The sequence below is a fragment of the Anticarsia gemmatalis genome, chromosome 15, assembly GCF_050436995.1.
Source record: "Anticarsia gemmatalis isolate Benzon Research Colony breed Stoneville strain chromosome 15, ilAntGemm2 primary, whole genome shotgun sequence".
NCBI lineage: Eukaryota > Metazoa > Arthropoda > Insecta > Lepidoptera > Erebidae > Anticarsia > Anticarsia gemmatalis.
The window spans coordinates 3845642-3862618 of NC_134759.1; the positions used below are offsets into that span (position 1 = coordinate 3845642).

A 16977-nucleotide genomic window follows, 5' to 3' on the forward strand; every position below is an offset into this window, starting at 1 on the left:
AAACATAACAATATTTCCTAAGGGAAGTGTTCTTTTTTTTTATTAAATAGTTTATATGGAAAATAAAATAAAGTAAAACATAAAACTACAATAATACAATAAATAGCAGAAATTTTTAAATTTCCGGTAGCGACATAGATTTACTTGCTGTGTTGCAATTACAGTAAATTGCAACACAGCAAGTAAATAGTAAGATTGTAGTAAGATTTTGTAAATATTTTATTAAAAAAATGTGAGTTGATTTTATCGTCAGGATTAAATCAAACGTATATTAGAAATGAGTGGTATGTCTGATATGAAACTAAATGAATTTTATTGAAGACTTTACATTTTTTTTATATATAATTGAAAAAAAAATCATAATCATAGTTTTTACTACTGGTAATGGTAGCATTGCAAGCTGTCTTAGCTGTCTATCAAATGTCAATCTTTGATTTTGGAAGGGAATGTTTACAGTTGCGTTTGATTTGAATTTTTATTATTTTACGACGATTTCCAAATAAAATATAGATGGACGAGTTAAGAGGACCTAATATTCAGATAGTGCTGCATGTTAAAGAAGGTATTTGTGATTTTTCTGCTAAACTAATACGTATAATTTAGTATTTTGACGAATATGCTTCCGTTTTGTTTTTAGGTCTCGGCTTTGGATTTTTACGGGCTCCTTTTATTGTAAGTGGGTCTCTTAATGGTTATATGCTGGAAACTGATCCAGTAGTGCCCTCGCACGCTCCTGTTTTTGACGCTGAACTAGTTTGGGAAGCAGACAAACGTAGGTTTCGCAGGTAAACAAAACAAATCCTGGCTTTTTAAAATAATATGAAATCCAGTGTTAACACATTATTGCGGGCTCGAAATCGTTTTTAACTTGATATGTAAGCTACCGTAACACTTTGCCAATGCATTAAGCCATACAACAACATGATTTTTGCAAGTGTTTTTTTATATTTTAGTTTACGAGTTCAAAATGTGCCGGTCAAAGTGGAGGTGCATACAATGGGGACACAGGGACGGAAGGATAAAGTTGGCTACTTGCTCCTTAGCCTGTTAGGAGCACAGCCATGTCCATCTAACAAGATAGTTGATGTGAGTAACAGTTTACGATTCATAATTAAGTTACTTAAGCTTTTATTATAGAGTCCTCATGTCGCTACATTAGAATAAGTATCAGCAAGCTAATCAGGTAAAATTGTAACAATTGTTTTCATATTGTTACTGTATACATGATACACTTATTCATAAGCCATAAAAATGGCTCTAATTGTATTAAATCAGTACAAATTAACTTTATTGATTATATTCAAGTATGATGGAATAATGTTAGAACTTTTACAGGTAAAATACACATGGCACAGATTGCTAGGAGTGAAGTCGGAGGGCAAATGCTGTCACCCACAGTTAATGATGAGCCTCTCCATTGAAGACAGGGTCAATACTCCTACACCTGTAAGTTATAATTTCAGTATTTACAGTAGGAACCATAAGAATTTTGGTAGAAAGTTTTAATGTATAGGAAAATTTATTTAAAAAGCATCTTTAGAGGCAGAGATCCTTTCTTTTTCTTCAATTTGCCTGTTTCATTATTAGGCAAAGATATCCCTAAGACTCTTACATCAGCCTCTATCTACACCATTTTCAGCTAATCCCTGAAATAGGTGTCCAAGTTGTCGCACTAGTTTTTTAATGTTGATATTTTTGTTTTTCAGAGGAATGAGTTGCGCATGTTTCATAGCAATGAGGTTGCTTATCCAACAGCTAATACAGCTCCTAAAACTCCTCCAGCCAGGCCTTTGATGATGACAATAAGTAAGTTAAGTTAAACTCTTCTTATTAAAACTAAAGTTTCCTGATGCAGATACTTACTGTGAATTAATACCCAGAATTAGTTCTTATGGTTAATAATTATAGGACAAAGAATAATAGATTTTCTATTATTTTATATACCTAAATAAATATGGATGACGTTTTAACCCATCTGCACTGTTGCTGTAATAAGATATTTTGATATGTATAATTTGCTTACAGATGAATATTTGAATGAAAGTAAGAAAACAGTCTCATCTCCTGATCTTCAACCAAAGCTAATTTGTGACCAAGGGCTCATACAAATTGGCAAAGGAAAGGAACTGTTTGTCCTCAGTCTTGTGATAGGTGCTGTGGAGAACATAGACTTGGTAAGTATAATAATATTTGATTGTAGTTTTCATTTGAGGGTGAAAGACATGTTTTATACAGTTCATTTGTAAAATGCTTCCACCTTTTAAATCAAATAGTACCCCACTTTAAGTTGAAATAGCTAATTTAAATAATTAAAAATGATATTTTTTTATTAATTTAGTTAGTACCAGATCAAGAGAACAAAGAAGCTGACTGCTATGTGAGCTATTCTGTCTTCACACACGACATTATGACTGACAGGTACTTAATTACATCATTATATCTATGCATGATTTTCTCTGATGAATCATCAGTGCATTAATATAGCTACCAAGAAGGTTTTCTGTACTATGCCAAACAAGCCTATTACATTACCTATTTTCAGACTAACCCCAAATTGTTTTGACCTAGAAATCAAACTAGATCGCAGTTTTACTACGCCCTAGGCCCACAACACATACTGTGACAGATATAAGTTTATAGGTTCCAGAGAAGTTGAATGATTTCTCAGATAAATAGGTCGTCAGAGTATCCGAACTACCGCGTAGGTACGACACAAATCTCTTATAATAAACAGAATTAAAAGTGTTATGTTAACTGTTGTCAGAGTGGCAGCAGTGACCGGAGCTAGCGGTAGTACAGCTCTGTTCAATCAGCGCACATCACTGCGACTTCTGTCAGACCTCGCCGCGCTGGGCAGATACTTCGCGCAGTGTCCTCACCTCGTCACCAAGATCTGTGCTAATGATAGAGATATAGGTATGTCATTAACTAATATTTACTATTTTCAAGTAATTAGGTGCTGACTATATTTTATATCGCCATATTTCTTTACTTTTTGCGCAAAAGTGTATCGCCTTGCATTCAAGCTGGAAATTGACTGGCCGTATGACCGAAACTCCTGATTTTCATGCTCTTTAAATGGAGAATTCATTATGAAAGAATAACTTTCTTATGATTTTATGTCACATTATTAATTGGGCAGCTTTTTTTGCTAATCTAACAGCAAACAAATTATAAACTACGATGTGCATTGATTCCAGGTATTTGCAGCTTAGACCTTCGCAAACTAATTCCGACGGAAGACACGCAGTACTTCCTAGAAAAGTTCTGCAACACAGAAGGCGCGCTTGTTATAAACGAGCGATGTTTTATACTGCGCTGTGACGATGTGCCCTCTTCCGGTCAGTCGAGGAGACCGTTCGTCGATGTTGAAATGAGCTTGAAGTATTTGGGATTAAAGACTGATGCTAAGGTAATGTCATTCTTAACTAGATTAGTTAAAGATGGTAACAGAAGTATATAAAAAAACGCTCTAGTTACACTTTTTGTAATTTCATAAAATGTATTTTTTTTGAGCCATTTTTATGGTGGCCCACGACTAGCACAATTCGGACAAAAATCCAATAACAGGAAAAAATTAAATGCATACACTCAATATTGGGCATTACCAACTAACTGACTTAATGCTGGCTGCGGGGGCTGTATAATTTTTAACACAAAAGAAAGCAACATTGGAGTAGAAAATGCCTTTTACTTTATCAAAATGTCACCCTTTAACTTTTTACATATATTATGTAATTTGATACTAACCACTACTAACCAGTCAATAATGTATGTTCTCAGAAACCGTCCAACCTCACAGCCCGCAGCGTGACACAACTACAGAGCGGTGGTCGCGCGGCCGTCACGCCGCCCGTCATCGAGGGCCGGCCCAGCGGCAGCTGCACCAACCTGCAGGACCTCGGCGGAACCGCATACACTAACATGTCCACTACTAACACTGGAAGGTACCAACATACTCGTTGTTAAACAATGGGCACTATTTTGAGATGCTCTTTAATCTTAGACGTACACACTCTACACCTGCTTTTGGAGTATTCTTTGGGCGAACTATGTCAGTAGTTTCATTGCTTCTAAAGAAAAGAATTAGGATTTAGATAATTTTTTATAATAGTGGTTTTATTTGCTAGAAGTGAAGAAAGAGCACATAAACTAAAGTCTTCATACATACTCAAACAAACTTAACTCTTAGAAAGAATCTCTTTTAGAACAATTTGAACTAACCTACTATTACTATTGTGATTAGCTTCATTTAACCACCAAAACTGATGAAGATTTTAACAAATTATTTCAACATGAAACAACTATAAATATTTCTTACATTTTCAGATATCGCAACGCATCAGGCGACGCGGTCCTCAAGACGGACGAGCTAGCAGATCTGATAAAGAAAATGTGTGACTCGTTCACTCAGAGCCAGGAGAAGTTACTGGCCGCTCGTACTAAGCCTGCCACCGCGGACATGCAAGTGCAGTGTGAAGAGAAACAACATGTACAAGACACACACAATAATATAGAAGACAGTGATAGCCCTGAGAAATTGTGTACTAAGCAGCGGTTTGTTGAGAAGTGAGTGTGTTTAATATTTATAGGGTTAAAATATTACAATCATACTTAAAAAAAATGCTATTGGTTAAGGAACAATACATCAGTGATTGTAAAATCACTTTGAAGTAGTAATTGCACTATTTTCATTGATTAAAATGCTATTTGAAATAAATGTGAGTGTAACTGTATACAGATTTTTTTCAGGATGACCGTACCTTCCGAGCTGGTGATGAATTCACTGTTACTAACGATTAAAAATGTCTCTCTCGCTTATTTTGAATTGCTTTGATTTTGTATTTGCAAAGTATTAGTTGCTAATAGTATACTATTTTTTATGTCTGCTTTATAACTTTCCAGTGAACCAATAAGATATGAAACGAGCAAGAGTTATACTTGCATCGATCGTAAAGAAAGAGGTGATTTTTTTGATTATTTCACAATAACAATATTATATGCTATTTTATTTAGTATTTTTAATCCAATCGTTTTTCCAGATATGGTTAAAGTAGCAATGTCGGTAATAGAAAGAGATTCATTGATGCAAAAAGTAGTCGAAGAACTAGAAGATTGGAAGGAAAAACAACAGGAACTATTTAAGTGTCAAGTAAGTTTTGCGTTAGAACGATTTTTTAATATTATATAGTAATTTAAGTTACCGCAGATTAGTGTTTATGCATTCTAGGAATATAAATATAGATGGCGCTAGTGAGGCATAAGGTTTTGAACATTTATGTTTAGAATTAGTTTATTTAATATTATTTTTTATTTTTTTTAATAAGATTTTGTATTCATTTAAGCTAATATAATTGTTTTTTTGCAGTTAAAACGTAAAGAAGAATATCATCTAGAACTTTTAGCAACGGAGTGGTCTAAAAAGCGTGTTGAAATGGAAAGCAAGCTTAGTAAAGGTATAGAACAATGTCGCAATTTGGCAGCAGATCTAAGCAGAGCTACAGAAGACTTCAGACTGAGGGGGTATCGCAATACTGAGAGAGAGAAAAAGGTAACAATTAATTAAAAAGACAAGCAGTAACAACGTTTGCATTTGTTTATAATTTTATTGTGTTTAGTTTAGTTTATTTATTTAACTGAATAATCATGGATAAAAAGGCAGTTTCTACTTTGCGTAGACTGTTTAGGCATAGACCGCACATTAGTTGTCAAATTTTGAACAAATCATTAGTTTGGTAGTGTAGTAAACGTAATTATCTTTTTAAATATTATATTGGTCCAATTTCGATTTTTGTAACTGACATATCCATATGTGAGACATATGAATTCGAAGAACTTAAAATCATATTTTTTCTTTTCAGCTATTGGATGCAAAGAAAGCACTAGAAGCGCACTACACAGCCAAGTATCAAGAATTGCGAGAGGCCTCTCAAAAAATGGAAGACGATATGAACCACCAGCTCAAACTGAAAGATATGAAAATCGAAGAGTTGGCGCTCAAAGTTCAGCAGCTTGAGAAACAGGTGGACACATTGAAGGTAAATAATCGACTAATTTAGTGACGTTTTAAAAGTATAACTGTTTTTTATGACTTGGTGTATGGAACTAAAATAAGTTTGTAAGAATTAAATGGCGTTCTTTGGTCACTTTTATGTTCGTTTGTATTGAAATGTTTGGTATTCTATTTTGTATTCTTTTTTTTTTTAACCTATACTGTCCCATTGTTGGGCAAAGGTCTCCCCCAAACTTCTCCAACGGTCTCTATCGTTAGCTATTTCCTGCCACTCTTCCAGATAAATGTCTAAATCGTCACGCCAACGTTTCCTCGGCCTGCCTCGACGTCGTCGCCGACCTTCAGGCATCCATTGTGTGACGATACATGCCCACCTATCTGGATGCATCCGAACAACATGACCCGCCCATTCCCACTTTAATTTTGTATTTATTAAAAAAAAAACTCAAATGTTATGACCATTTTTTGTTTCGTTTGGGTGATTGAAAATGCTATGAAGATTATAATTTTTGTTTCAGAATAATATAAAAAACAGTGAAAAAGAAGCTGAGGGTAAATATTCTGGATTAACAAAAGATCAAACTGCGAGTCTAATACAAGAACTGGTAATTCATTTTTATTAGAATTCGTATGCGTATGATATGATATGAGTTAAATTTGAAACCGTGCAGTAAAAAATCTTTTCACGAATTTCCAGCGATATTTAGAAGAGAAACTAGACAGTGCGGTGCAATCTAAATCATTTTTCAAAGAGCAATGGGGCCGCGCGGTGAGAGAGTTGCACCTCGTCAAACTTAGTACGAGGAAACAGATGCTCACACAACTACAACAGGATAGAAAACAACTCGGCGAGATGGGGTAATTTTGATTCTTTGGTTATTTCAGTTACTGCCTCTGTGGTGTTGTCGGAAGTGTGTCCGACAGCTAATCATGAACGTAAGGGTTGAATTCCTGTGTCGAGAAAAATACTATTGGCCTTTCCTAATTTATATATATCAGTAAATGGGAATCTGCTCAGCTCATACTACATGGGACTAACATTGTTAATGCCTACACCTTCGGGTATAAGAGGCGTAATATTATGCTTGTAGCATTGGGAGCTGTTGTTATCCATTGATAAGCCAGCGTCATCTGAATGATATATCACAGTTTAACTTTAAAGTATTAGCTATCAATATGCGTGTTAGAGAGCCAATTACTGTCTTTTGTAGGGTATGTACCAAAAGTAGTCCCTGTATCATTATTATTTCAACTTATTTTTTGCAGGCTAGACACTATAGACGGTCTTGATGACAACTCTAAACAAAGTAAGGTGGATCTGAAGAAATTAAAAGATGATTTTTACGTGGATCTATTAGCTAACACGCCAGCACTTGAGTCACCTATGTTAAGTAAGTTAAATACTATTAAAGTAACTTAATTTATACAAATAACAAGTTAAGACCTTAAGTACCTATGTATAGAAACTTATAACTAACAGTAGGGTACTTGAAAATTATTTGTTGGAAATTATTTTTATTTTGGTGTTCATTTATTTGCAGATACGGCGGTTCATGACGAAATACAAATGTTTGACGATTTAAAGTAAGCCAATATTACCGTCAAATAAATAATTATTTTAGTAACACCGTTTAAAAAAAACTTCGTTTTAAGCTTGAATTATTGTTCCAATATTGCACATCACTCATTTGATTATATAGTGCTGTGCCTAACAAGGGGAATAAGCATACTTATTTGTAAGTGAAAATGTTACTTTGTGTTCCAGGAATACGCCTAAAAATCCAATGAACGAAAGAATCAATGACCTAATAGCGCAACGCGACAGACTAATTCAACAAGACAGTCCAGATGAAGACTTATTGAAGAATCTCAACCACGAAATACGAAACATGCTATTAAATTGTGGAACTTGACCATAATAATTGTTTAGCAAAATTCTCGTTATTTTTGTTACCTATTAGAAAATATACTGTTGTTATTTATTATCATGTTGCCTTGCCTCGTGGATGTTGTTATATTTGTTAAAACAATTTTATTACCACCTAGGAGGTTTGAAGGAAGGTTTTGTTATAAAATATATAAAAGTTGAATGATTTCATGTTTTTATTATCATTTTTTCCCTATTTCCATCTTAATCAATTCAGCGAGTAAGTCGGAAGTGTAATAGTTATAGACTAACAGATAGGAAAATATTATTCCGCTCTAGGTTCATGATACTATTCCTATTAATAAATACGATTGAAAATCAGTTTAATGGAGTTTTATTTTACTTTTATGCAAAAAGACGCTAGAGATGTTTCCGTCTCTCCTGGAGCTGCCCAGTACCTAATCCCAGTAACATCGTAAAGATTTTGATACTTAATCAATGTAGTACAAGTAATGTTATACAAGCTGTATACAAGAATGAAACAATGAATATAATTAAGTATTCATACATTTTTACTAATTTTATTAATTTACTTCAAAACATAACGTGGCTCAAGTAGCCCGTCACTCCGAGGATTGTAGCTTACTAACAAACTCCACTAAATACTTTGTGTCACATTCCTATCTGAATGACGTATCGTATGATTGCGAATCATTTGACGTATTATTTTATTTATTCGCGATTGATTCTAATCGACCAAAGTAATTGTTTTATACTTATTAAAGAAATATAGTACAGTTTTGTAGTGCGAGACACTTTATTATATATAAAGACGTTTAATGAGTGTTGCTTTGTGCTAAGTCATGGCGAAAACCAAAGTTACGGGAGCTACTAGCAGGCTAAAGCAAGATTACCTTAGACTTAAAAACGACCCCGTTCCATATGTGACAGCGGAACCAGTGCCGTCTAATATTTTGGAATGGCATTATGTAGTCAAAGGGCCCGAAAAGAGTCCTTACGAGGGCGGATACTACCACGGAAAAATCATATTTCCTAGGGAATTCCCATTCAAACCGCCGTCGATTTACATGATTACGCCGAACGGCAGATTCAAGACAAATACGCGATTGTGCCTTAGTATCACCGATTTCCATCCCGATACATGGAACCCGGCGTGGTCGATATCTACTATATTGACTGGCTTACTTAGTTTCATGTTAGAGAAAACCCCTACACTCGGATCTATTGAGACATCGGATTATCAAAAACGATGTTTAGCTGCCGAATCCTTGGAAATAAATATTAAAAACAAAATGTTTTGTGAGTTATTCCCGGAGTGTGTGGAGGAGATAGAGGTGCAGTTGAAGCAGCGGCAGGAAGCGATGCTGCATGCTGATAATACTAATGCAACAAGTGAAAGTGAAGTGTTAAATGACCAGCAGTCCAACATGTATTACATTTTAACTAACTTATTTGTGTTACTAGGCTTTGCATTCCTTGCATACATGGTTAAATATGTATTAGTCTCCATATCTAATGATTAGGCACCAGTTATGTTGTATTTTTTAATGTAAATAATGTAATTTATTTTGTAAATATGTTTATTCCACTATCACCCATTCATGATGAAAGTGAATGTGTAGTGAAACATTTCTTCTATTTGGTGAGGAAGAGAATGTACATATTCAATTACATATTGAATAAGCACAAGCAAAAGCAACTACATGTTACACTTTTATTGTGAATGGGGCCTTAGAGGCAAATTTTGAAGTTTGTATGACATCATGCTAAGCATATAATGGAGTTGTTACTATATGAAACACTCATTTTATGTACTTGATACTGATATTCACATATTTCCTATTTTTTATTGAATTACTGTTTTCATATGAAAGCTTTAAAAGACAAAATAATTTTCATTTGCAGTGATGATGATGATAGATATTGTCAGTAGAGTTAATTTGTCTTTGTTTCTGCTAGTTACCATCACATTAATGTTATATTTAACTTTATTACATGCCTAGGTCTCCTATTTATTAATTTATAACTTAATGTTGTAATGAATGGAATTAATAGACTTGCTTGTACTCACTGGATACTATGATTCAATGAACTAAATATGATTAGTATTAAGTCCTGTTATTAGTTAAATCACCAGTGTGTAATCAAAACATGAAGCTGACTAATTTTTAGATGTGGAAGCACTGTGCAATCTAAGTGATGTATGATGGATGAATACCTATAGGTGCATCAAGTATAATTAAAAGATTTTTTAATTGTAGCAAGCTAGGGTTTCAAATTTGAAACAATGTAGTGTTATGTGATAATAGTTTTCTCAATTTTGCAAATGTTCTCAAAGTGAGATTGCAAATTAGCTTGTACCTATTTTAATATTTATATGATGTGAGTTGATATCAAAGAAAAATAAATGTAATTATTTCAATGTACATTTTATTTTGTATGCTTTATTTAGTCATGTTCTTCCCTTAATGTTTTGCTTCTTTCACCAATGCTTGGGAAATAATAATAGTGAAAATATACAGTGAAAAATCTACAATATGTGCAAGCACCAGTAACAAAAATAGTGTATGGGATAAATTCACATAGGAAAATATAATTGTAATAAACCAAAAGTTAATACATACTGTATTTAAGCCTATTTATTGCATTTAAATTGTTTTGTTACATAACAAGTTATGTCTTCTCAAAAGCACATAGGTTGAGTTTGAAGCCTGTTTTGAAGTGACCAAATAAAATATATTGGAAATCTTTATGACTTTGACTAAATAGGCTTACCCTTCAGTACAGAAAATTAACACTATCATTTACCTATCACATGATCAAATTAACATTTGAAAAATTATCCATACAATTATTTTGCTTCTTTATGGCTGAGATTTGTCATTATTTTATTATGTTGCTGGACTGCAAGTTTGGGAAAAAAAGCTATTAGATTTATAAGGATGATCAGAGATTACTATCAAGGCAAAATTCACACATGTCGATGCTTAAAGAATTGTGTTGTTGAATACTTTTATTTTAAAATGAACTCTGTACTTAAGCAGAACCATTGTATGTCAGGGTATATTTTGTTTATGATGTTAACTGGCTAAGTGGTGTTTGATGTTCTGCCATGTTGTGCTGCACATGATACAAAGCTAATAATTGTAATCATTGTATGAAATAGGAATTGATTTTAGCAACTGCCATTGTTTAAAATCTAGTAAAATGGTATTTTTCTATGAAATGTTGTTTTATTTGGGGTTGGGAAATAAAATTACATTGTGCCAACTCATGTATTTATTTAGGTAATCAGTATCATTTCCAATAACTTTATTAATATTATATATATTATGCAATAGTATGATTCAGATGAATATACAATCTTTACTATAATAATAAGTCTTAATGAAATTACTTAGTGTAAATATTTAGTGATGACTAAACTTACAGGATTCATTGCTAGCAATGGCATTGATTAATTAACGCCTAGAATATATGCAATATATTTAAAGTTCTGTTAGCATCACCAACTAGACATTCATCTGAAACATAAGTTTTATGAAACAATATTAACATAACTTTAGCTTTTGTTATACATTGCTTAGAAGTGGTAAACCACTATACATACATGCCATATATATAATATTTGGAATAAAAATAACACAATATACCCACATAATATATATGTCTTACTTGCAAACTGTGTACAATAATTGCCCTAAAAGATGTGGAAATTTAGTATGAATATACTATTTTTGACAAATATAATATATTTAAATTCTATTAAATATTTTAAAATATAGTCTATTGGTGTTCTATATTATAAAGTACGCATCATTGCTTTACATGATATTAACTTATAAACTAAAAATACTACTTACATCTAAGTATTTAAGTTTAAAAAAGCCGTCAACAAGACGAGTTGGAAGAGATTTTAAGGCTATAAACACATGGTGAAAAAATAGCTTCAGAAAATTCAAAAATTTGATGGAGAAATGCCTGCATAAAAATTTACATGATTTCTACTTATTGCTTACTATTCCTTAGTTTCCTCATCTTCTTCATCCCAATCACTTACTAAACTTTTGATGTTATCAGTACTAGGTATTTTCTCAGGCTCATTATTAATTTTTCCTTCACCCTCTTCTTTATTATCATCAATAATAGCATCATCAGTGTTATTAATATTGTCTTCTTGAGAATCATTGTCCTCCCAATCATTTAATAATGAAGATATTTGCTCTTGTGCTTGAGGCTCAATCTGTAGAGGGGCAACTGATGACTGTGATACTGGAAGAAGTTTTGGTTCTTCTTCCAAACTAGGGATACTATCGTCTGTCAGTAAATGTTCATTATCTTCAGGTTGTACAGGCGGCAGGGGCTCCATATCTTCTGTTATCATATCTGTACTATCTACGTGATTTTGTACTTCCTGCTGTATATTATCTTCTGTTCCATCCAGTTGTTTTCCTTCAGAAACCACTTCTGCAGCTTTTGTAGTAGTTTCAACAATAGCAGGCATATCTTGAGCCACTTGGGTATTTTGAATCATAGAGGTATCTTGAGCCACATGGGTATTTTGAGTCACAGAGGTATCTTGAGCCACATGGGTATCTTCAGGAACATCATACTCATCTTCAGACCATTCTGATGTTAAAGTTTGTATCTTTTCTTCAGCTTCTTTGGGATAAACTGGCGGATCTTCCTTGGCGTTATGATTTACCTCAACAATATCATCATACGCCTGTGATTCTGGTAATTGTTGCTCAGCCAATAATGTATCGGCAAGATCGACACTCTCTGTAATTTCAGGGTTCTCACTCGCAGGTATTGCAGGTATTGCTTCTACAACTTGTTCATCTTGTGGAACATTTTCTGTAGCAGTTTGTTCCACTATATTCTCTGGTTGTAGTGGTTCAGATATAACTTCAGGAATAGCGGGTTCGGCACCTATATCATTGGGTAGTACTTCCGTAATGTTTTCATTTTCGTGAGAAATTTCCATAGGCTCTGCTGCTACATTAATTGGTTCCTGCTCTGCCATAGTTTCTTGATCCATAATGTTTTCAGGTAAGACATCAGTTTCCATGTGGCTCTCTGGTAAGTTATGACTACTGGGCTCTTCTACTATCTCTTGTTCTACAGTCTGTGTTATGTGTTCAATGTTTGCATCATGCAATTCATTTGGAGTATCAATTACTTGGGTTTCTTGAGGTTCAACAGACTCTTGTTGTTCTTGAGCTAAATGTACTTCTGGAAGCTCACATAAATCATCACCAGCTTGAATCTCAGGTTCCTTAACTATTTCATTTTCAACTATATTTTGTAATTGTGATTCTGGTACTGGATCTAATGGTTGAGGTTGACAGTTTTCAGTTGGTATATCATGGTGCCACACTGTAGTCCCTTGTGGCTCTAATGCATTGGCACTCATTATTGGTGCAGATGTAGTCACAGTTTCGTAGTTTTGGGTAATAATTGCAGAGGACTGAACAAACTGTGTACCAATTCCTTCAGTTGTAAGAATTTGGAATTGTTTATTTGGATCATCAACAGGGTGACTATAAACTACAACTATGTTAGAATTGTCAGTAGAAACTGATTCAGTGACATTTAGTGGATAATCATCTTGTATGATCATCATATCATTTGATTGAGCAGCATCTAAATCAATAGTGGTTGACCCTAGTGTTGAGTTATTCTGTGTAGTTGTTAACACTGTTAGTGTTTTGTTTGAATCACCATGACCAAACAAAATGGGATGGTTTGAAGACATCAATGCTTTATACTCCTCTTCATTAGATACTACTATTTGTATAGGTTGATTTATATTTGTCTTCTTAACAACCATACTAGTGTGTGATTCTTCCATGATGCTATTATTGTGTTCATTTGTATACTCCATGGATGTAGTAGGTTGTATTGCCTGTAGTGAAGCAGAATCCATTGTTTCTGAAATTATATATTCAGAACTAGCTGACCGGTTTCGTTTTCTAGGAATTAGCTGGTTATCTCTCATGATGTATTCATTGTTGTCTATAAGAACTATTTCATCGTCATTGTGGTTACTTGTGTTTGGTGGTGATGGAATGTGTATGTCAAGGAAGTCACTGCGCTCAGGTTGAGGCTTTCTAACTTGCTTTGCCTTCTGTGGTGATTTTGATGCACCAAAGCCAGGGTTCAATATTTTCTGCTTCAAATTAGAAATTACATTCATTTGTTTTCTTGGGGTTACCTGTATGTCACCATCATGTCTTTGCTGGATTTGGAATTGCACATCAATTTTTGGATAATCGTTGTCAAAGCTTGTGCTTGGTTCAAATTTGATATGATGATACTTTTTGTCCATGTTATCTACTTTTTGTCTTGAAGGTCGCTCAACAGGTTTATCATCATCATCAGAATCTTCAATTATTCCGTCACTCTTAGCTTCTTTTTTGTGATACGTCTTCAAATGGGCATAAAGGTTACAATCTCGTAAGAATGCCTTTAAGCAATAGATGCACTGCAAATTGGCTTTTCTTTCTGCACTGTATTTATGCCCTGTTGCTTGTATGTGTTTTAATAGTTGTTTAGTTGTATTGAAAGGTGCAGAGCACACATTACAACAGAAGGTCTTTGCATCTTTGTGTGTCATCTTGTGCTTTACTAATAATCCCTCCGTTAGTGCAATGTAATTACATCTATTACATTTAGGGAAGTGATACTGAGGAGGTGGAGGCACACCATGTTGGGAATAAAGGTGGTGAAGTAAATAGTTTCTTTTCAGAGATCTGAGGCCACAATATTCACAAATGTTTGATACTGGTTTCTCATTATGTACTTCTACTAAATGACGACGGAATTTATAATATGAAGTGAAATGGAGAGCCTTGCCTGGCGTTCCACAAATCAAACATATCCAAGGGCCCTTGGTGTTTTCAGCTCCCATAGCGATCAGTCTAGCTGCTTGTTGAGAATCAATCACATCAGTCTCATATGTGTAGTCTGGCTCTTCCTTTAGTTTAGGCTTATCCTCAATATAAGTAGGGGATGTTTTTGGTTGCTTTTTATTACCTTTTCCCGGGGTATTCAATATCTTCAATTTGATATTCTTACTACTTTTGACTAAATGTGGATACTTTTTCAAAACTTCACTTATTATTTTAGCATGATCTAAATTGGAGGCTGCTTTGCTATCTTTAGTTTCAATAGTCACTTTAGGACCGTCATCAAGAATTTGGTCAAAGAGTTGACTTGTATCTTTAGCCGGTTCATTATTGAAAGAACCTTGGAATAAGTCTAAATCATCACTCATGTTATGATCAGGTACACTGTCATCAAATATGTTGTCATCTTTACTTATTTTTTTGCATTCAACTATGTCTACAGTTGACATATTAGACAGTACTTTCTTAGAACTTGATGCTTCACTGAATATTCCACTTCGCTTAGAAGAGTAGCGCTTAACATTTTCAGGATGAACCATCAAAGGTTTGCAAGTATATGATATATTGCAAAATGAATTGTCAAAAACATTGTCATTGTCTAATTCTTCAGGGAGTTCATATCTTGTTGGTCGAGGATCTCCAGCAAATTTCCTACTAGTGCTTGATGAAAAAGAAGTTTCTGAAGGTATAGGAGATGGTGGCCGATATGCACTAGGGCTATTAATGACTTCAGGTTTAGAAGGTGTAGATTGATAAACTTTCTTTTCTCTAAATGATGAACTGTTATTGTCAAAGGCTTTACCATAGGACCGTTTGGTACTTGTGGCAGGTTTAACAGTTTTAGCAGGTTCATTTATTTTCATGAATCTTTTTCCGCTTGAGTACATGTGTGATGGTGTTTTAAGTGCTACACGGTGTGACTCAAGAAGTTTAGTCAAAACAGGCATGTTTAAGATTTGTGAAGTTTGATACAACCTCTCCAGCAAATCCATTCTGAATTCCAGATGTCCTGTGTACATGAAGTTAACGATGGGTACGACCACATCGGCCTGCAGGTCGTCCGGCATCACTAAGCAGTCTTCGTACATCTCACATGTTCGCTCCAACAACTCGAAGTACTCAGTGCAAGCACTGAGCACTAACCGGTGGACTTTCAACTGGGCATTGTCTTGAAATTGAAGTGTCAGGTCACAGTAGTCCGTACGGTTGAAAAAATGTTTTAACCTCTGGAGGAAATAAATCCCCCAGTTGTCAACTTTCACTTGCTTCACGTCTGACATTGTTGAAATTTAGCATACCATCGTGCTGATTATCTTTCCGGCATAACATGCACTGAAACAAGTAATTATTACAGTTTCACTTGTGTAAAAACAGAGATATTTGTGATAATTTATAATAGCGGTAACGATCAATAGTCGGAACGTACATTTAGGGCTGGGGTGACGCTATTACGCTTGCACATAATAAACAGTTTGTTTAACACGAATCACTTGAATTTTCCGCCACAATATTCAGTGTTTTATTCATGGAACTTACCAATATTGTCCAAACTATTCAGTTAGTATTTCGATATCTTGTTCAGTTCACAATCAACACAAAATTACTGCACCAAATTCACCACAAGTTGACACGGTGGACGTAAGATGGCGGTGTTGTTGGCGGCCTCATTGCGAACCATTCCGGACCGAAGCTTGTTTCACGATTCGAGATGCTGTTACAAAGTCACGTCTGCTACTATTTAACGTTATAGCATATAAACATCATCATAAAAATATATTTTTATACTTAAAAGGATGCTTGATTATTATAATGATTGACAATAGTAGTTTAATTTGATAAAATGCTCAAATTAGAATTAAATTTATAAATAAGTTTTGGAATGACTGCGCAGTAGTTGTTAGTAACGCCCTCTGCGCCTGTGTTTGTAGGAACTATTGATTGAGCGCGTTCTAATTTTGACATAGCGCGCAGCGGGAAGTAATAATATGACGCATCAAAACGGTACTCACTTCTGCGCGGTCTATTATTATATGTTAACTATTATAGGACAATAGAGGGCTCTGTTATCAGTTACTTGATTTCACGTAAAAAAAGATTCTATTCTATCTAGTATAATCTATTCAATTGATCGTTGCATTATTTATGGTTGCTTGACTTAACTAATA

At 34.3% G+C, this 16977-nt stretch overlaps 3 protein-coding genes across 4 annotated transcripts; 2 read left to right on the forward strand and 1 right to left on the reverse strand.

The window, feature by feature from the left end:
* Nucleotides 1–421: 421 nt before the first annotated feature.
* LOC142978760 (centrosomal protein of 120 kDa-like) lies at nt 422–8107 on the forward strand. Its single transcript, XM_076123317.1, has 20 exons — nt 422–562; nt 638–785; nt 954–1086; nt 1336–1446; nt 1707–1806; nt 2026–2174; nt 2339–2418; nt 2765–2916; nt 3201–3412; nt 3784–3947; nt 4330–4569; nt 4906–4964; nt 5043–5152; nt 5369–5551; nt 5862–6038; nt 6532–6618; nt 6711–6871; nt 7280–7404; nt 7555–7597; nt 7779–8107. Exons 1-20 carry the CDS (start codon nt 511–513, stop codon nt 7924–7926), a joined length of 2634 nt encoding a protein of 877 aa, XP_075979432.1. The 5' UTR covers nt 422–510; the 3' UTR covers nt 7927–8107.
* A 471-nt stretch (nt 8108–8578) lies between these two features.
* On the forward strand, nt 8579–10649 carry LOC142979027 (ubiquitin-conjugating enzyme E2 J2-like). Its single transcript, XM_076123769.1, has one exon. The coding sequence runs from the start codon at nt 8744–8746 to the stop codon at nt 9422–9424; it is 681 nt and encodes a 226-aa protein (XP_075979884.1). The 5' UTR covers nt 8579–8743; the 3' UTR covers nt 9425–10649.
* Nucleotides 10650–11162: 513 nt separating this feature from the next.
* Cp190 (centrosome-associated zinc finger protein CP190) lies at nt 11163–16522 on the reverse strand. 2 transcript variants are annotated; one of them, XM_076123767.1, is made up of 2 exons: nt 16349–16522; nt 11163–16144 (listed from the first exon to the last, which is right to left on the reverse strand). In XM_076123767.1, the coding sequence occupies exon 2, from the start codon at nt 16090–16092 to the stop codon at nt 11920–11922; it is 4173 nt and encodes a 1390-aa protein (XP_075979882.1). In that variant the 5' UTR covers nt 16093–16144; nt 16349–16522; the 3' UTR covers nt 11163–11919. The 2 variants fall into 2 exon arrangements, with proteins under 2 accessions (XP_075979882.1, XP_075979883.1); XM_076123768.1 differs by having other exon boundaries at nt 16239–16522.
* Nucleotides 16523–16977: the final 455 nt, after the last annotated feature.